The sequence below is a fragment of the Xiphophorus hellerii genome, chromosome 5 (assembly GCF_003331165.1).
Source record: "Xiphophorus hellerii strain 12219 chromosome 5, Xiphophorus_hellerii-4.1, whole genome shotgun sequence".
Lineage (NCBI taxonomy): Eukaryota > Metazoa > Chordata > Actinopteri > Cyprinodontiformes > Poeciliidae > Xiphophorus > Xiphophorus hellerii.
Genome location: NC_045676.1, coordinates 31777350 through 31798642, shown reverse-complemented (window position 1 = coordinate 31798642; position 21293 = coordinate 31777350). Strand labels below are relative to the sequence as shown.

The window sequence follows — 21293 nt, the reverse complement described above, 5'->3', positions numbered from 1 at the left end:
AACTAAAAGGGCTCCTTTTCTATCATCCACCATATTCAAGTCAAGTCAAGTTTATTTACAACACATTTCAGCAACAACGCAGTTTAAATTGCTTTACATCATACAGTCATCAATTATTAAATAAGCAGTAAATGTTACAGTTTATCAAATGTCATGAATATCAACTAATAGACATCAATTATGTTGATCAGTGTGTCCCTTACTATTAATCAAAGGCAACTCTAAACAGGTACGTTTCTAGCATTGATTTAAATGAACTCAGTTTCTGCTTGCTCCAGATTTGTGGTTTGTGGTTATGTTTATGCCTCGAGGATCAGGGTTGGGAAACGCCGGTCTAACTATCAATGAATGTGAGGTTGATTGGGCGAATGTAGCTAGAAAAGTGGTTTGCGTTGTCGGTTTGACTACAAAAGTGCCATATAAATTCAATTCTTTTACTGCTGGGCCATCTTTGATCTGGGAAAGGAAAAGATTTACTCAAATGTAGCTGCTTTTAACACAACAGTTATGAATAAGAAGTTCTTGATACAATAATCCAGTAATGTAAAGTTTATGACACACCTCACGTCAGATCATGACACGCTTGACCGTAACCTGACCACATTGCTTGAAGGTTTACGATCTGATTTCACACCCAACCAGAATTTCTGAAAGGCAAATGAATGGATGCAGATGGCAGTAAGACTGATGTTAAACAGACAATAAAATAAAGACAAGTATAAAAGCTTTTGCCCAGTAACTGAGGAACAAAGAATGAAAATGTAAAAACAAACAAGGTTTTTTTTTCTAAAGAATTGTGATTAACACAGACATCTACAGAGCCATTGATTGGTTCTGAAACTGACCCCAAATGTGACCCCAGGGTAATAACCTGCACACACAGAGAGGTGTTTGAACATGTGTATATTACTACAGTGCTGTAGCAAAAAGATTCCTTCTTATTTTACTTATTTTGTCACATTTAAACATTTCATATCATTAAGCAAATTCTCATACAGGACAAAGGAAAGCTGAGTGAACATCAAATACAAATGATGACAATTATTTATTTTTTTAAAGGAATAAATTAAATGTCCTTTATGTCTTTTTTCCTTTCCTCTTCACCCTCTATACAACCAACTTCAGAGCTATTGCACTGAGACTGTCTTTACAGAAGTTCTCAGATGACTCAGCTGTTGTTGGTTCTATCAGTGAGGATGATGAGGTTGAGTACAGGGCTGCTGTAGGCGACTTTGTCACATGGTGTGGGCTGCACCACCTGCAGCTCAATGTGACAAAAAGCAAGGAGCTGGTGGATCTGAGGAGGAGGACCAGGATGTTGGTGACCTGTTACCATTCACGGAGTCAGTGTGGACATTGAGGAGAATTATAAATATCTGGAATTCCACATTGACAATAAACTGGACTGGGTCAAGAACACTGACGCTCCACACAGGAAGAGCCAAAGTCGCCTCTACTTTCTGAGGCAGCTGAGGTCCTTCAACATCTGCTGGCCCTGAGCAAGGTTGCCAGACCATAGTCTGTGGTCTGGCAACCACAGACTATAAGTCTGGCACTGGCATCCTCTATGCTGTGGAGTTAGATTCTCTGGTAGTGATGTCATAGAGAAGGATCCTGTTAAGGTGAAGGAGGACAACAAGTCTCATCCTCTTCATGACGTGCTGGCAGGCTACAGGAGAGGCTTCAGCCACGGACTCATTTTAACTAAATGCACCACAGAGCGACACAGGAAATCATTTTTACCTGTAGCCATCAGACTTTTCAATGCCCACATCTGACCAACTTAAATCAACTTTTCTCTGCACTTATTTATTTTCTTATAGGTTTTTTTTATTTATTTATTTATTTATTTATTTATTTATATTCAGTGATATTGAATAACTTGCATAACTCTTAGGTGTATATATTATACATTTTATCTCTTATGGTTATTTGTATTAGTAATATTTAATACCTTGGATGGAATGCCTTGTCAACCAACAATCAATTTCTCATTGGGATCAATAAAGTGTATTCTATTCTATTCTAAATAGTAAATAGTTTATACTTGTACAGTGCTTTATCAATTCCATAGAAACCTAAAGTGCTTTACACTACATTCAGTCCTTCACACGTTCACATGCTGATGGTGGTGAGCTACTGGGCAGTAGCCACAGCTGACAGGCCAGGCTGCCATGCACCGGCCCTCTGAGCACCAGCAGCAGGCAAGATGGGCGAAGTATGATTTCACAAGCCTAACCATGGCCTGCCAGAGTAGAGCCAAAACATAATTTTAGTAGGGACTGCTGACAACACTGAGTAAGCAAAAAGATCTTGGAAATGAACACATCATCTGAAGAAATTAAGAACAGATGAAAAACAAATCCATTAACATTAACTTTGAAAAGAGTTACCAAGGCTTTGAGGCTCCAGCAAACCAGTGAGAACCATTATCCATAAATGGAGAAAACATGGCAGGGTGGTGAACCTTAGTAGACAACATCTGTTTCCCCATTTTGTCATTGACTGTTCACTGGATTTCAGAATTAGATTTGATTATTCTGTTCTAACACATTCTGAACCATTGTCTCACTGGGAGGAAAACCTCCCCACAGTCATTCAAGTCTTTAGCAGCTTTTTTCTCTTTTTCTTCAAAGACAAACCTGTATTTAGCACCACACATTTCCCCATAAATGTTGACAAATGTTGACAAGTTCCCCACTGCCATGATGCACAATGTAAATTAATTAGTTGTACCTGATTGTACTTAAAAGGATCAGACTAATACTTGATTTTCAAAATCCTTTATAAATGAAAATATGAAGGTGGGTGAATAAAAACGCATGCCGAAATGTAAAGATTTTCATTTGTAAAAGCCTGAAAAATTAATTATTGATTTAATTTCACTTCACAATTAAGCATTTATGTCTTGGTTTAACCACACACATTTTCAATAGAAAACAAAGTTTTACTTTAATGTGTTTTACACTTTGTGTAAAACTTTAACACATTAAAGTTTCACTTTAATGTGTTAAAGTTTTATTGTAACTGTCTGCAAAGCAACGCAATAAATCCACAACAGTCCAGTGCAGTGTTTTTAGGAAGATTGCCATCGACTCCAGCTACAATGAGAATAAAAAAAAAGAAACGAACAATGATTGTAAACCAGTGGCATCAAAACCAAACTTTAATCCTGACAGTTCTTTACCGTTCATATTTTCTTCAAAATTTGCCTTTGAGAAGTTATCCAAGGACTGGGCATTGAGATGCATTTAAGATCAACTTTTCCCTAAAGTCTTTATTTTAATTATGACATTAAAATAAATTATTCCTGAAAATCCTCTATCAGTGTTTAAAATGAGGAGCTCACCAATGCCCACTTTATTAAATCATCAGTGATGCCTCCAACTACTGCAGAATAAAGTCCTCCCCATCTGGTTCCTGTGCAGCTCCAGGCGCTGCAGCAGAAAACAAAGAACTCCAACTGCAGCTCAGCCCACAGCACACTTTGGTTTGCCCGAGTCTGTTCTGCATTACCCAGCTGAGGAGGTTAAATATCCTCAAGTGCTGCAGTATAAAGATACAGCAGCAGGTATGGTAGAACAAGCCCAGACACATAAAAGGCCTGCACCTCTCCAGACTGTCTTGTGCACCAGGCTTTGGAGCCCAGAAATGGGCAGATCAGTGTATAAAGTTTTGAAGGAAGCACGACCCGGTGTGATGACATAACCCGTAAAACAAAAGCATCCTTTACCCTGGAGTGTCATGAAATGCAGTGTGAGGTGGTGAGGAAGACGCAGTGGACCCAGTTATTGGAGAAATGACGATGATTTCATGGTAACGAAATCCAAAATCTAGGCAGCACAGATGAGCAGAAGACTAAGGCTCAAAACTGGTAGCGACTGGTAACTACGGACAAACATAAGACGCAGCAAGAGCGATACAACAGCTGGACACGACTAGACAGAAACCACAAAGACACAGAGACACAGGTGGGTATAAATACACAGAGGGTAATCAGGAAACGAGACACACCTGGGAACAATCAAGGGGTAGACAGGACAACACGGAGACTCAATAGACACAGAAACCTAAAATAAACACAGAAAAACTCAAATCCCCACATGGAGAGCTTTGATTAACTGGAAAATATTCATGATAATCACCTGACCTTAAACAATAAACAAAGCAAAATTAAACAGTGTCTCTCGAATGTATTGTTTATTTGATACAGATAACAAATCGAAGATTATATCCATCTATGGATCAAACCTCCAGAAAAATGCAAAAGAGCTGAAAACACCGAGTTCCTTTAAATCTAGACTAAAAACCCACCTGCTTTTGAACGATCATAAATGAAACATTGACCAACATTTTTATGTGTGCCGATGGCATTCGACAAAATGTAATGTTTACTGGTTTACTGTGTGGACTCTTTCATGACTTTGTATTTTTGTGTTTTTATTATGTGAAGCACTTTGAGCTTCCTTGTTGCTGAAATGTGTTAAACAAATAAACTTGATTGACTGATACTCAAGTGGACTTGTTGCAAAAAATAGACTGGCAGACGGAGAGATCAGGAGAGAAAATAACAGAAACGGGGAACCAGTTACGCTTAATGTATGTCTGATAAGGCAAATTAATGTGGACAAAAAACAGTTTCAGACACACATAAAAGAAACAATCCCACCTACCTGCGTCTGAGATACAGAAGAAAGTGACAATCAGTAGCAGCAGCAGCAGCAGAGGCGGCGACATCCTTGTGCGGCTCTTTATTCTCCATCGTCTCACCATTCTGCAGCGATATTGTTCACTAACAATAACTCTCTCCAGGCGGGACACGTGCGGTGAGACGCTCTGAGCGAGCCGCAGCAGTTCAGAAGTGCGTCTGTGTGTGCGCGCGTTCCGACAGCTGGCAGCTGAGAGAGAGCGCGCGCGCATCAAGACAAATGTGGAATTACGTCACATCAACCTCGAACTCATTTTTTGCTTCACTTCCAACTGTTTAAGGTCTGAGAGCATGTACACAGCAGTCCGGCGGCAAATAAAAACAAAGTCCAAGAAGGTGTTTTCTCTTTCATACTCGGAGATTTTCCCTCACTTTCCCTTCCTCCTTCCACTTGGCCACCCCTCCCTCACTGAGACGTTTTGGACTAGTGGGGCTGGAGGACACAATAATAATTACGAACAGTGTGATTGTTTAAATAATTACTGGGTTGCTTAGATATACTTACTAGGCTATTTAGTAATATCATTAACTCACTTAGGTAGAGTACCCAAAAATTGTGAACAGGGTGTTACCACCTCAGCATATTTTTTTCTCAAAGGTAAGTAAAATATGGGCATCAGAAACATTACTCAAGTGAAAAAAAATTTTTTTTTAAGTATTTGATCAAATGGCCAAAAACTAAATTACTGATCATAACATTTGAATTATGTTTTAAAAGGATGGAATTAGACAAACAAATTGCAAAATTATGTGTAAAATCTGGGATTATCCATCTGTCCATTTTCTTCCATTTATCTGGGGTCAGATCACCCTGTCTATATGAAAGAGCCCAGAAAAACACACAAACTCACTCCAGCCGCTTGTATCCGCGATCTCATTCTTTCGGTCACTATTCAAACCTTGTGCCCATAAAAGAGGGTACGTAGACTGACCAAAAAATTTAACAACACACAGGCACCAAGATAGGAGCCCGAAAGTATGCCCACTCCTTCTCTGCTCCTCTCACCATGGTCAACTCAGCAGAGCTTGATCCAAAGTCCCCAGGTTCCACTTCCTCAGTGGAAGATGTGATGGTGGGATTGAGGAGGTTTTCAAAGTACTCTGCCCAAGTCATTCTCCATGGCCTCTGTGAACTTCTCCCACATCCTAGTTTTTACCTCATCGACCACCCGAGCTGCATGCCGCTTGGACTGTCAGTACCCATCAGCTGCTTCCGGGGTTCAGACCAAAAAGACCTCATAGGTCTCTATCTTCAACTTGACAGTTTCCCTCCCTTCTGGTGCCCACAAGCTGATTCTAGGGTTGCCCCCCAAAACAGGCACAGACAACCTTGTAGCCACAACTCCGATAAGTCGCCTCAACAATGGAGGCGGGGAACGTGGCTGACTCTGTGAAGGACATGTTCCACCCACTTAATACAAAATCTGTCTGAAGCACTATCTTTGTAGTTGGTCATGGGTCGTTTTGAGTCCAACAGTAAATTTGTCCTGTCCTTCTGTGGTAGTTTCATAAATGTAGATGTACCCATTATGGCAAATGTCAGCTTCACGGTGCATATTTGTAAGTGATGCCCGGTCATCCTCAGCCTTAAACATCAGATATGTTTAAAGGCTGCTAGTGTCAGAAGTTGTTGTTTGTCACAAGCAAATGACTGAGGACAGACGGTACAAATGAGTTCCAGTTTCTACAGGAATTTCAAGGATTGGGTCAGGAATCACAGAATATCTTAAATCATCTGGACTGACTGACCATGGGAGTATCAGGGTCATCACATCAGCGACTTTGAAAAAGCATTTTGTCTTTATGTTAGGGTTTCAGGTGTCACAACATTCTGCAATTCCACACATATAACAGTCCAGAAGAGTAGTTGTATTGTCCTCTCGTTGTTCCTTTGGTAGGGGAATGACAGGACCAAGGTTACGAATAATATGTGAAGATTTCTGACATTGTTCACAATAGTCACCTCTGTACAGCTCACAGTCTGTGTTAATGACATATTGGGTCAGATAGTGCAACATATAAAACAAAAAGACTCCTGGCTTGTCCCGATGTACTACATCCTTCATCTTCAGTGTTTCAATTATTTCCTTCTGAACTGCAAAGACTTCATCTGGGGGAAAATATCTTCCTGAATGGTGGATTGCTGTAAAGAAAAACCTTGGAAACAATGACGTCTCTGTAAAAAGTCCAGATTCTGAGCCACAAACCTTCAGGTAATACTCAAGTTCATAATGCTATGTGTTGTGGCATTCATCCAACAGTTGAAGTGTCAGGATCTGTGTTTTTCTGTGTTTATTTAGAGTTTTCTGTGTCCTTAGTCTCTTCGTTGTCCTGTCCTCCCCTTGATTGTTCCCAGGTGTGTCTCGTTTCTGTGATTACCCTCCCGTGTATTTAACTCCACCTGTGTTCCTTGTTCCTCGTCGGGTCCTCGTCAATGTTTAGTCTCCTCGTGTTCAGTTTGTGTTACTCCTGCTCGTTGTTTGGACTAAGTTATTTTCATTAAAAACATCATAATTCATCATTCCTGGGTCCGCTGCCTCTGCCTCACCACTTCACCACCCGCACTTCATGACAGTAGGACCCGACCAGACCGAAAGGTGAGGCTGCTATGATGGACCCAGCTGCAGTGAGGTTACCGCCTAAAGGGCAGAGCGGCCCGTGGCGGAGGTCCGGCAGGGAGGACAGGGAGCTGGCGGAGGCTCTTGCCGACTTGCAGCGGGAGCTTTTCCGGGGGACGAGACTGGTGTTGGCACCCCCCGGATACGGCCCCCGTCGATTCCTCCGTCCGGGAGGTCAGCGACGTGAGCCGCCGGCAGATCCGGCCCCTCGTCACTTTCCTGAGCCGCCACCTCCGCGACCAGCTCACAGACGGCGACGTGAGCCGCCGGCAGAACCGGCCCCTCGTCGCCTTCCGGATCCGTCACCTCCGCTGTCAGCCCGGAGACGGCGACGTGAGCCGCCGGCAGATCCGGCCCCTCGTCGCTCTCCGGAGCCGCCACCTCCACGGTCAGCCCGGAGACAGCGACGTGAGCCGCCGGTGGACCCGGCCCCTCGTCGCCTTCCGGAGCTGTCACCTCCGCTGCCGGTTCCCAGGCTCCGCTCCGGCTCGCCCCCGCAGCCGGTTCCAAGGCTTCGCTGCGGCTCGCCCCCGCAGCCGGTTCCAAGGCTTCGCTGCGGCTCGCCCCCGCCGGTTCCAAGGCTTCGCTGCGGCTCGCCCCCGCAGCCGGTTCCCAGGCTCCGCTGCGGCTCGCCCCCGCAGCCGTTTCCAAGGCTTCGTTGCGGCTCGCCCCCGCAGCCGTTTCCAAGGCTTCGTTGCGGCTCGCCCCCGCAGCCGTTTCCAAGGCTTCGCTGCGGCTCGCCCCCGCAGCCGTTTCCAAGGCTTCGCTGCGGCTCGCCCCCGCAGCCGGTTCCAAGGCTTCGCTGCGGCTCGCCCCCGCAGCCGGTTCCCAGGCTCAGCTCCGGCTCGCCCCCGCAGCCGGCCCCGAGGCTCCGCTCCGGCTCACCTCCAGCCGGCGCACCCGAGGCCGAATCAGCCGGCGTTCCAGCCGGCGCACCCGAGGCCGAATCAGCCGGCGCACCTTCCGAGACTCCCAGTATTCCTTCCGAGACTCCCAGCGTTCCTTCCGAGACGACTCAGACTCCCAGCGTTCCTTCCGAGACGACTCAGACTCCCAGCGTTCCTTCCGAGACGACTCAGACTCCCAGCGTTCCTTCCGAGACGACTCAGACTCCCAGCGTTCCTTCCGAGACGACTCAGACTCCCAGCGTTCCTCCAGAGACCCTGACCTCCAGCGTTCCTTCCGAGACCCTGACCTCCAGCGTTCCTTCCGAGACCCAGACTCCCTGCGTTCCGACTCTGACTCCCTGCGTTCCGACTCTGACTCCCTGCGTTCCTCCAGAGACTCTCTGCGTTCCACCCGAGACCGAGACCCTCTGCGTTCCACCCGAGACCGAGACCCCCAGTGTTCCACCCGAGACTCAGACCCCCAGTGTTCCACCCGAGACCCCGACCCCCAGTGTTCCACCCGAGACCCCGACCCCCTGTTCTCCACCAGAGACCCTGCCTCGAGGGGCTCGTCATCGCCGTCTGTGGGCGGCCCCCGGGACTCCCCATTGCCACATCCAGCGCCGCGGACGGCCGCCGGACCGCCTCCGTGGTTCCCGCCTCCGTGGTTCCCGCCTCCAGCGCCGCGGACGGCCGCCGGACCGCCTCCGTGGTTCCCGCCTCCAGCGCCGCGGACGGCCGCCGGACCGCCTCCGTGGTTCCCGCCTCCAGCGCCGCGGACGGCCGCCGGACCGCCTCCGTGGTTCCCGCCTCCAGCGCCGCGGACGGCCGCCGGACCGCCTCCGTGGTTCCCGCCTCCAGCGCCGCGGACGGCCGCCGGACCGCCTCCGTGGTTCCCGCCTCCAGCGCCGCGGACGGCCGCCGGACCGCCTCTGTGGTTCCCGCCTCCAGCGCCGCGGACGGCCGCCGGACCGCCTCTGTGGTTCCCGCCTCCAGCGCCGCGGACGACCGCCGGACCGCCTCCGTGGTTCCCGCCGCCGCGGACGACCGCCAGACCACCTCCGTGGTTCCCGCCTCCTTTGCCTCCGCCCACCCTGTGGGTAGTTTTTTGTTGTTTTTGGACTCTTGGCCCTCCCGGTGTTTCCGCCCACAACGGTGGGTTGTTTTGTGTTATTTTGGACTCTGGCCCGCCGTCCAGCGCCCCTCCACCCACCCTTGTTGTGTTTTTGTTTTGTGGGCGTCTGGTAGCCGCCCTTGAGGGGGGGGGTACTGTCAGGATCTGTGTTTTTCTGTGTTTATTTAGAGTTTTCTGTGTCCTTAGTCTCTTCGTTGTCCTGTCCTCCCCTTGATTGTTTCGCAGGTGTGTCTCGTTTCTGTGATTACCCTCCCGTGTATTTAACTCCACCTGTGTTTCCTTGTCTCTCGTCGGGTCTCGCTCAATGTTTTAGTCTCCTCGTGTTCAGTTTGGTGTTACTCCTGCTCGTTGTTTGGACTAAGTTATTTTCATTAAAAACATCATAATTCATCATTCCTGGGTCCGCTGCCTCTGCCTCACCACTTCACCACCCGCACTTCATGACATGAAGAATGAGTTGGAAAATTTTCAAAAGTACATGGTTGGCTCAAGATTAGCATCCACACTGTTGAAATCATCTGTCCTTTTGAATTTCATCTTCTGAGTTTTCTTCTGCTGAAGAGGATTCTTCTGATGATGAATCCTCATAGATTTCTTCAATATTTGTCACAATTTCCTCACTGGAGTCACATCCAGGTCCGTTATGTTTTTGGGAAGACTGGTAAAGACATTTTTTTGTAATATCTGTGTTGGCAAAGAGTTAACTGTGGTAGTAAAGGTAACTCACTAAAACTGTGAGCAAGCAAACACATCCAGGTCCATTTGGTCATGAGGAACATTGACACTTTCAAAAGCAACAAAGTCTTCTGATGCCTTTACTGTCAAATCCATAGTTGTGGTTTTGACGGCAACTTTCTCATCCTTAGAGGAATCTTCCATGTCCTTTTGGTCTTCAGGGTTCAATGTCAAAAGCAAAGTAGTTTGATCTCTCGTCCTCAAAGCTCTCTACAAAGACATTGTTGCCTCTTGTGATATATCCTAACAAATTTTCAACTCCCTTTGTAACAAGAAATCCAAGGTCCCATCACAGGCAAAAATCCTCTTGACTTGGTGTTCAGTTAAAATGGTTTGTAAAGTCAGGTTGAAGTCGTCTCTCTGGAATCGATCTACCTCCAACCAAGTTGAAAAGCAAACTGAGAATTCTTGTATCTCTATGAACATTTATGACATCATTGATGAGAACATAGTGGTTCTCATTGACATTATGATGTCAAAACCTGTCCGGGTCTTGTTTGTTTTAGTTGCTATGGAAACACAAGGAGTTATGAATGGGGTAAGATTACTATCAATTAAAAATGCATGCGCAGACATCTAAATTTATGGCTTTTTCACAATGTCATAATTGAATTTTGGGTTGTTATTATATGTAAGCTCTGATCATAAAAATTACAAGATATAAAGCTTTGAAATATTTCTATGTGAGTATGAGCTTTCTGAAATGAGTTATAGACACTGAACATTTTGTTTTATGAAAAAAGACATTTGAATTCCAGCAAAAATCTGTCATAAAATTTCAAGTAATTTAGAAACCTATATTTTATCATGATTAATTCATCCTCTTGCAATGTCATTGAGCCAAAAAAACAAAGCAGAATGATCTTCTTTTACTTCTTTAAGACTTCCTGTCTAAAACTTCCTGCAGTGGATGGTGTTACACTCATCTGTTTCAGTCAGGTGCAATCTTCAGAAACCACAGTTTACCAAAGGACCTGAAACAGCAGGAGCTTGTTCCACACTGAATTTCATTCTTTTTTTTTCCTTTTTTTGTCTGTTTTTGTCTTTGAATATGCGTACAAGCCCATGAGCTAGTGCAACATGCTGGAACAGGACAGCGTTGCTGCCCAACTAATAAAAATATGCTGCTGCAGATTCCAAATTCCACCACCTGTCTGTCTTTGCCCGACCCAAACTTTTTTCACAAACAGAGAAGTGCTCCTAAGATATGTACATGCAGTTAGCTGTAGAAAGAATAACCACTTGTTTCAGGAGCTTATGCTGCTCTGCCCACAAAATGGAAAGTCCAGAAGAGACCATTACGACAATCTTTATTAGCTTTTAGGATAAGTTCAGAGAAAAAAGAGGCTGGCACTAAATTAGATCATACACAAATGTGTCGGCTCCCCCTTTGGCCATCACAATGCTTGTTTTGTGCAAACATTTGTATCAATTATATGTATAAGTTCAATTATGTATTATATATATATATATACTTAAGTAGGATGTCCCATTTTGTACTGTTAAAAATCCCCAATGGTTAAGATGTACTTATATATTTGTATAACATCTTGATTTGGTTTGTTCTATAATCTTTTTTAAAATAATATGTAATAAATGCTGTCAATTGAATGTTTTTAGTAATAAGTGAAAAGTAGCTTCCATTGTAGCTGTAATATGGATTGTGTTTTGTGCCATTATGCAGAAAGAAGTGGTTTCACATTTGGAGACACCTGGCTTATTAGCCAGATCTCTTGTCTTTACAAGATCAAAAATAAAGATACTGTTAATGTGCTGAATAATAACTATTAGGAGTTCATGTTTTTGGATCAGAGTGGTTTAGTTTCAGGTGTACACTGCAGACAGTGACTGAAGGAAACATGGATTCCAGGCATTTTTCCAGCTCCTTCACTCCTGCTATAAGTGCAGTGAAATCATGACTGCCAGCCATAATCAAGAAGGGTGTGTGTGTGTTTGTGTGTGGGCGTGCGGGTGTGTGTGTGTGTGTGCGGGTGTGTGTGTGTGTGGGGGGGGGGGGGTGCATGTATACATATGAGAGAGAAGGGGTGTGCTTTTTTTATTTATGTAGTTTATAATTTCTGTATGCATTTTGTATTTGGAGGTTATCTCAGTCTAAAGTAAAAGCATGATGGTTGGCTGTGTGTGTAGCAGCAGAACAAGGTCTGCTGATTCATTGAAGAATTACCACGAAAAAATCCGTAACATAACTTTAGAAAGACCTGTTCCTGGAATGAGCATACTGGCCACTAGATGGCGGCAAATCTAAGGCGCTGCCATCCACACATTTCTAACTTTTTTTCCCCCCCTTTTTTTTAAGCACCATCCCCGTATTTCACCAATAAACACATTTGCCACACTGTCTGTTATGAAGGGACATCCCCTTAGATAATCCTAGGATTGTTGTAGATTTTCACCCTGTCCATGTGACTCCCTCTCTGTGTTTTATCCTCTTACTGCAGCTCTTCTTCTCACTTCAGATTAGCACTGACTCTGCACTGGTGTCTGTCTTCTGGTCTGCAAAAAGAGCAGGACCAGCAGCTGAATTATGGTGAGTCCTGCACAGAAGGTGGTCCTGATCACTGGCTGCTCCTCTGGGATTGGCCTACGGATGGCTGTGATGCTGGCCAAGGATGAGAAGAAGCGCTATCACGGTAGGTATCTGGATTGATGAGATCATTGGCAACTTAAATTCTATTGCTGTAGCATTTAAATATGTTATAGCTTCAAAGTATTCAAAAAAAGTAACAAATTATTGCAAAAATAGGATTAATTGCACATTCACTCTGCTATCCTCTTATTTCTCCACAACACGTAATGGCCACTATGGTGTTATATAGCAGCAGCTATGTTTAATAAACTTTTTGTTTCTGTTAAATCAGTGCAAAAAAAAACCCCCCAGCAAAATCTGAATTATTAATACATGAACAATAAAAGCAGGGCTCTGATTGGACAACATCACCATTCCACAAAGTCAGAGTCCAAGTGAAATTAATACAAGCTCATAATTGAGCAAATGTAAACATCAATGAAACTACAACTCATGTCTTCATATAATAGTCTGACACATATACTGCGTTATTATAAATGTGATGACCTGAATTGTTTCTCACTGTAAGATGTCAAAATATGTGTCAAGTATGTTTTTAGCAGTGTTACGCTTATTTAACTTATTTAACAGCAGTTTTAACTGAATTGCATCTCATGAACAGCAATATTTAATGTCTAAAATTAAAGTGCCAATGAAGTCAACATTGAAACACATGCAATAATAACTAGCATTTTTAGAAAATATACTTCTTGTTAAAAATAAATGACTGGATATTAATCTTATTCCTTATGGCAACAAAAAACTTGACTCCACTATAACTGCCTCCCTATGAGATTAAAATCCACAGACAGTCTGGGATTTTTCCCCTTCACTCGGATTGTCTGTGGTCGATTTTAGCTGGGCCAATCAACGAAGCGAACAGAAGGAGAAGTTGCGAACATTGACGTAAATTTTCTGCACTGTTTTAGAATTATGGTGCGCTAGAATTAGTTTAGCGATGGCAGCAGAGGAGGTGAACAAAGCCACTGAGTCCTTGTTGACCAACACTTCCAAATATTGAATTAACATTAACAGCCGCTTCATTCGGTCTGCGGTTCTCTCTTCACAGTGGAAGTTGGTTGTTTACAGTGCAGGTCATTTCCGGTAAGCTTCATAGCATCAAACTGGCACATGACCAGTGTTGTATAGTAACGAAGTAAAAATACTTCACTACTTTACTTAAGTATATTTTGGAGTACTTCATACTTTCCTTGAGTATGAAAATTTTTGATGACTTTCACTTTTACTTCACTATATTTCCGAACTTAATCGCATACTTTTACTCCGATACATTTTCAATGTGTGGTTTAGTTACTCGTTACAAAAAAGCGAGAGAGAGAAACGCAAGTGTTTTGACCCCACCTACTGATTGACTGCAACAAAGTCCGTAGCCTACCTGCCTGGGCTTGTTCATCACCACCAATAGGATACACCTGTTTCGCTTCTCCCATTAAACACAAAGCAAGTCTCGCAATCAGCAGCAGCCACATGGAGGAGGAGACGGAGACCACAACGACTGCAACTACGTCGGACACGGCTCCAGGGGAACCACCAGCTGGTGATGAGAGCCCATGGCCTTATTTAAACACAATATACTCTTTCGTGGGTGTTAAAGATTCGTCGTACCGCATGCAGTTTATGTTATTCCTGCCCGAAGATGTGGAAATTCTATCTTACAAAAACTCCCCGTCCAACTTGAAGAAACACATCGAGGTAACGTCTTATGAAATGGTTATAATCCTCCTGTTTCAGTAACTATAGCTTGGTCATTAGGCACTATTGTGAAATCTTGAGCATAACGTTACCTGTATAAATGAACTTTGTTTGGCATTGTTTCAGTTCCACACGTGGCGTATTTAGCTTAGACCTAATGTTGACTGTAGCAGGCTACCTAGACTCCTCTGTTCAAGGGGGGACAGAAGCCATAGCGATAGCAATTTAGACTAAATTTAACGAATATAGGAAAGGCATGCAAGTTCAAAACCACAAACCATTAACATGTGCTACTCTTTAAAACTGGAACAATTTATTAGCAGGTTTAATTTTGCCTGCACTTGGTTGGGTACATTATTTTAAGTGTATTTGACAAGTTTACCAAAATATAAAAAAGTCATTCAAACTGCATTTGCCTTGTTTTATTTTTTACTTGTACTTTTCATTACATTACTTGAGTACATCCATTTTTACAGTAATTTCCATACTTAAGTACAAGAAGTTTCAGATACTTTAAGACTTTAACTCAAGTAACATTTCAGTCAGTGACTTGGACTTTTACCAAAGTCGTATTTTGGAGAGGTACCTATACTTTTACTTGACTCTGAGATTTCAGTACTTTATACAACACTGCACATGACACACATCACAGGTAAAGTTTTAAACTTCAACTGAGTTCACGTCAACCAGCCTGGTAAAAACCAGCCCTTTTTACTACACTTTGCTTCGTACAGAAGGTCTGGGTTCTCTGCTGTTGAGAAACAATTGCTTTCTGGAGGCATGGATTCTGTTGAGGTTTTAAATTTTACTCAGTGCCTCACGTTTGCCTGCACTGTGAAGAGTCCCAATCAGTCAGAGGAGCCCCACAGAACCTTGCAGACCCAGACTGAACAGAAGCTGCTTATTTTAAATGTGTACTCAGTTCAAATCCACCAGAACTATTAGTTCATCTATAGTTATGTATGTGTCCCCATAATAGATTAGAGCTCAGAAGGACATCATAAGTCATGATTCAAATTATAAATTCTATAAATGCGTGCTGAACCGAGTTGAAAACAGGAGGAGTCATAGGAAATATTAGAAAAAAATATTATTTTTTTTATTATTTTAACCCAAAGTATTAGACGATAAAAAAAAAAACTGAGCTCATAAAAGAGGTCAAAGAAACAAAACTGAACTCAGGCAAAAAAAATGCAAACAAACTGGCTGCACAAACAAAAATAACTGACCTAGCAAAGAAATGACACCCAGGGTATTTATTCTGCCAGCAGGGACCAGTGGTGCAGTTCAATCAGCATTTAAGCCTGCTGAGCGCTGGCCCTTCTTTTGTCTGGCTCCTCCATGGCAGGTAGCAGGCAAGAAAACAGAAGTTAATATTAGGCAAACAAACTTAACTTTAAGTTGATTTAAATACACGTGTTAACTAAATGTGCACGCTAACAAATAGAACAAACGTATCCAAATAAATGTTTTATTAAAACTAAAGTGTTTTCTGTTTGTATGAAAAAGGTTGTGCAAAAAAATGAGTTACCGACTTAAGAGTGTGGCCATAGGTTTGGCCATCACAAACGTTACTCAACTTACTGAACTGTTGGATACTTTGATAAAGCTCATAGTTTATCTAAATCTGAATAAGTGACCAGCGTAGGTCATTGCTCACTACACCTCATTATTGCCTATGTTGTAGAATAGTCTTTAGACTCTCACCTCAGGCAATAGTTGAAAAGAGACAGCAAAGCCCAGCTTTGACTAATTATTCCTTGGCTTGTAGAGTTTGATTCTGGATCACAGGCTGAATACGTCTGTGCCATCAGTACATAACAACTAATACCTCTGTGTAATGTGGCTGCCCTAACAGAGCTGCTTAAGCACACAGGAGCTTAAGATTTATTTTTACTATACTTGCTATGTTTAGCAGCAGTGATGTTCTATACTGTATTTGCAATGTATTGCAAATTTTTTGCCCAGGTCCCTCTTGAACATGAGATCTAGATCTCAATGGGGTTTACCTGGTTAAATAAAGGAATATCTATTTATGATCTGAAATGATCGGAGGTTGTTGGTGAGGTGTGTGTTTAGGGGTTAGGAATGGGTTAGGGAGAGGTGAGAGATGTGTGTGCAAGCTGTTGTGGTGAAGACTACAGTAGCACTTGAAGTGCTAAGAAATCATTTAATTTGTAGACCAATACGTTTTGGCTGAATGACCCTGATGAAGGCCATAAACCAAAACACATTGGTCTATAAATAAAGTAGAACTTCAAGTGTTGCTGAAATCTTCACCTCTGCAGATTTTTTTACTCTCTATGCACCATGGGAGTCAGTGAAGTTGTGCCAGAAACATTTTGGATTTTTGTCTAACCTGTTTCCAAAAATGGAAAATAAGTATATCATATAACAAGTCAAGTATGTCGTAAATAAAAATGGCTAACTCTGGCATATTATGTGATGTGTACTGTCCCTTTTGAAACAAATGAACAGCAACAATAAAAAGCATGCTCTGGAGAACATACTATGTAGATTCATTTCACATAGACTGATTGTTTTCAAATCTGTTAATCATGATGATTTTCGAGGTTATCATGAAGATTAATGTGACCTTCCTGCTCTGTGGGCTGCTAGAGTGGAAGCGTTTATTGTAGAGGTTTTTGCAGTATTCAATAGATTTATTTATTTTTTTTTAAATATGATTCTTTCTTTAAATCAAATTAATTTCCAAAAAATAAGATCAGTCAGTTGAGAAACTTGGATACATTATTGATAAATATTTGAAGGTTTATTATTTTATTAAGGAATATTATGAGGTTTTTTTACAGCACAAATGTGTAAAGAACCATTAATATGTATCCATACATATGTTCATGCTGGACCAGAGTAAAGTGTTTTGTTATGTGTTCAATAAACCCACCGACTTATGAATGAACTTAGTTTGACACTGAATGTCTAACCTCAGTTACTGAACCTGGGCAAGCTGCCGACTCATCGTTTATTTAAAGCTGTACCCTGAAGGTGTTGTGCTGTTAAAGCCTGTCCCAAACACAAATGGAAACCCGTCTGTAGACAAAAAGGATGAATGAATCAAGGATCGTACATAGAAACATTACCCCGATGGCATTTATAGAAGCTTCTCAAAAAAAAAAAAAAGACTTTTTACTTATTTTATTTCATAGCAGCTTGAGCTTGAAAACTATAGGCCTATACTAACATATTTTTCCCCGTTTTCAGTAATAGCCACGATGCGTGACCTGAAACGAAAGGACAAGCTGGTAGAGGCTGCTGGAGATGCATATGGGAAAACTCTTTCTCTTGCTGTGCTGGATGTCTGCAGTGATGAATCTGTCAAGCAATGCATAAACGGCATCAAAGATCGACACGTAGACGTCCTTAGTAAGTCAAATATGACATTTTTAGCATTAAAATGTCTAAAATATGTGTTAATTATACAGTTGGACTCTCTTTATCTTCTGGTTTCCCTCATCTTTAACAGTCAACAATGCAGGTATTGGCCTGGTGGGTCCAGTAGAAAGCATTTCTATTGAAGAGATGAAGAAAGTATTTGAGACTAATTTCTTTGGAGTCATCAGGATGATCAAGGAAGTGATGCCGGACATGAAGCAAAGAAGAGGAGGACACATCATTGTAGTTAGCAGCGTGATGGGACTACAAGGTAAGTAGAGATGCTAAACCCTACAGAAAACAAATACCAGCTTTACTTTAAATGGGGTCTGGGCAATTTACAAAGAGAAACCTCAACAGATTAAGAGGCTAATATTATCCACTAAGTCTCTCCACAGCCTGAAATCATGTCTGTTTTTCTTCAGGTATTGTGTTTAATGATGTCTACGCTGCTTCCAAGTTTGCCATGGAGGGCTTTTGTGAGAGTTTAGCTGTGCAGCTTTTGAAGTTTAACGTCATGTAAGTATCATTGAAGGGATTTACTGTTTAATAAGCTATGATTAAAATTCTCTTGAACTATGCCTTTTGGGTCTCTTGCAAGAATTCTCTCTTAACATACATAATAGTGTATTTGTTGTTTGATGGCCAGTGAACTCTACACTTCAGCATCTTACATGTTGTTTCTACACATAACAGTTTTAAAGCAACTTAGTATAAATACACATTTTACATCCACATCTTTATTGAAAGTTGTCAATATAGTTTAATTTCTGTGTTTTTGCGATGCTGATTAACTGCTTTCAATGGGGTCCAGACCAGAACAAAATCTTGGGGAATGGATGTCTTGAAAGGATACATCTGGTTCCGCTGGTGGAGAATTTGGACGGATCAGCTGGACGGATCCGAGATGTATCCGATGCAGATGAGAGAATCTGAGGTCCTGTCACACAGAGAGTGTGTTGGTGATCTCTTTCCATTCTGACCCTTGTCTACATGGTCAGGAGAATCGGATAATCAGTGGAAGCACAGATCCACTGTTTCTCCTCTTTGAACAAAGCAGAGCAAGAGCTCGATGGAAGGACTTGGATAAACCATGGATTCCCTAGAGGGAGTGAAGTGCTGAGAGAGGAATTTCTGGGTTTCTCTCCTGGACCTGTTACTCACAGCAGACACACTGGTGGACAGATGGACACCCTGTTAGAAAGAAGGATGGACAGATTATATGTTTGCATCTGTTTTACACTGGCATGTAACATTCAAAATGAAAAACATTGCTCAAAAGTTTCAGAACGTATCAGTATTTAATAACAAACAATGTTGAGGATTTTAGTTTTTAAGTGAATAACAAGTGAATTAACAATAGCATAATTGTTTCCATGGCTGAAATCTTCTCCTTCTCTTAATATACCTGATTTATCACAGCCTGTCGCTGATCGAGCCAGGACCGGTGCACACAGAATTTGAAGCAAAGATGATTCAGGATGTGAAACAGAAGGAGTATCCTGGAGCGGATCCTGATACTCTGCATTACTTCAAGAACATCTATCTTCCATCTTCTGTGGACATTTTTGAGGCATTTGGACAAACACCTGATGACATTGCTAAAGTAAAATTATTGCATCTTTACTTTTTACTCTTCATCAGCACCACTCTGTTTGAACGTTTAAATGTATGTGAATATATTTTCTTTTCTACAGTGCACCAAGAAAGTGATCGAAGCAAGTCGACCTCGTTTCCGTAATCTGACCAATCCGCTGTACACGCCGATAGTGGCACTGAAGTACGCCGATGAAACTGGAGGGCTGTCTGTTCATGCTTTCTACCACATGCTCTTTAACATGGGGCCTGTGATGCATGTCAGTGTGACTGCCATGAAGTATCTAACCTGTGGATGTCTGAGGAGAAGGACAATTTCACCAAACTAAAAACCAATGTGATTTGCTAAGTACTTTCTTATAAACACAATCAATTTTAAGTACTTTGCAGTCCAAGATCATGCTTACTGTAGTAAATGGTTTCACAATATTATCCTATGTATAACATTTTATGTGTGCTTAGAGACAGGATTGGGGTTAAATCTGACAAAATTAGTCATTATCTTCAGTGCCAAATTAATACGGCTTGATAAAATTTCTTTAAAAAAAATTTAAAAAAACAAGAAAATCAAATGAAGCAACCAGAATGATGTCACTAATGAAGACATTTCATGTCATTGTGGTAAATGCTGCAACATTTGATAAAGACAATTATAAACACTATAGCATTATAGATTTTAAGAAAGAAGTTAAATATGACAAGTTTTATGACATGAAAAACAGATATTTCAGCAGGGATTATGAACAAAAAGGAAAACAAACTGCTGCACAGATAGTAAACAGGAAAGATTCATATTTTGCAGGGTTAAAAGAGGGAACGTATGGGAGTATAGAACAGGAAGAAGGCGTGAGCCTCCAGGTTTTCTAAGTTTTTAATCTGTTTTCTGCAAAAAGGTTTTGTAAACATTTAGATTTTGGCCAGCATTGTTGGTATTTAAAAATAAGGGCACATCAACTATGTCACAACTCTTTTTGAGCTGGAAGGTCTTATATAGACAGGTGGGTGCCTGTCCTAATAAACTCCAGTCAGTTTAATTAAACACAGCTGGACTCCAGTGAAGGGGTAGGACCCCCTCAAGGGGGATCAGGGGAAATGGACAGCATGAGTGTCACAGAAAAGATTCTGAATACTTATGACCATGTGATATTTCAGTTTTTATTTTTTATAAATTTGCAAAGAATTCTACATTTCTGTTTTTTTTCTGTCAAGACGAGATGCTGAGTGTAGATTCATGAGAAATAATATGAACTTTTTTGATTTTAGTAAATGGCTGCAATAGTTTCCATACCCACTGTAGGTAGTTCAGTCTTAGTCATCATGACTGTAGCAGTTTATATTTGCTAAAACAATATACAATGTAAAACAAGACAACAATTGACATTTTAACAAAATAGTTAGAAATAAACATCTTTTAGATAGCTATATTAGTAGCTAGTATTACTAAAGGTGTTTCAAACTTGGTGTGTTTGTTTTTCACATTTTTACACATATATGTGAATGCATGCATATGTATAATTTAGACCCTGTGTGATACAAAGAATACTCCTAATAAACTGAAACTTGTGCACCTGATTCTTGATTTTAAAAATATTTGAAGTTGCATGTTGTGTTCGACCCTCCAAAATGAAAATGTCAAATTAATCAATAAAAACCAAAGGACTATGGCATCGGACAGATGTAACCATGAGACGGAACGACAGACACAGTTACAGTTACAGCACAAAATGGTATGCAAGTCAGATTCTGTTCCAAGGGTTTGAGGACGCTCAGCTGGGATAAGTTGAAGCGATGGAAGCAAAAGGCTCTGCAGTTTCATAGGGGGACGCTAGAGGGAGCTGTAGCTCCCACTGGAAAAGTCATGAAAATAGCACCACCAAGAAAATATCAATTATTAATTTATTTTTCATTGCAGTTAATATTT

General features: G+C 41.9%; 2 protein-coding genes across 2 annotated transcripts in view; one reads left to right on the top strand and one right to left on the bottom strand.

The window, feature by feature from the left end:
- Positions 1 to 5100, bottom strand: part of LOC116720338 (collagen alpha-1(XI) chain-like) — a 55182-nt gene extending 50082 nt beyond the window's left edge. Inside the window, exon 1 of the mRNA XM_032563532.1 lies at positions 4674 to 5100. Within this exon, the coding sequence (XP_032419423.1) occupies positions 4674 to 4920 (247 nt within the window). The 5' untranslated portion in view covers positions 4921 to 5100. The remainder of the gene's footprint in view (positions 1 to 4673) is intronic.
- A 7351-nt stretch (positions 5101 to 12451) lies between these two features.
- On the top strand, positions 12452 to 20944 carry LOC116719557 (retinol dehydrogenase 8). Its single transcript, XM_032562098.1, has 6 exons — positions 12452 to 12734; positions 17606 to 17767; positions 17868 to 18047; positions 18202 to 18295; positions 19199 to 19382; positions 19474 to 20944. Exons 1-6 carry the CDS (start codon positions 12629 to 12631, stop codon positions 19699 to 19701), a joined length of 954 nt encoding a protein of 317 aa, XP_032417989.1. The 5' UTR covers positions 12452 to 12628; the 3' UTR covers positions 19702 to 20944.
- Positions 20945 to 21293: the final 349 nt, after the last annotated feature.

What these genes read in the sequence shown, in the direction of transcription:
- LOC116719557 (XM_032562098.1), top strand. Translation starts at nt 12,629, where the DNA reads ATGGTGAGTCCTGCACAGAAGGTGGTCCTGATCACTGGCTGCTCCTCT. An exon ending in TGAGAAGAAGCGCTATCACG is followed by an intron (nt 12,735 to 17,605) that starts GTAGGTATCTGG and finishes CCCCGTTTTCAG; the next exon opens with TAATAGCCACGATGCGTGAC. An exon ending in CACCTGATGACATTGCTAAA is followed by an intron (nt 19,383 to 19,473) that starts GTAAAATTATTG and finishes TCTTTTCTACAG; the next exon opens with TGCACCAAGAAAGTGATCGA.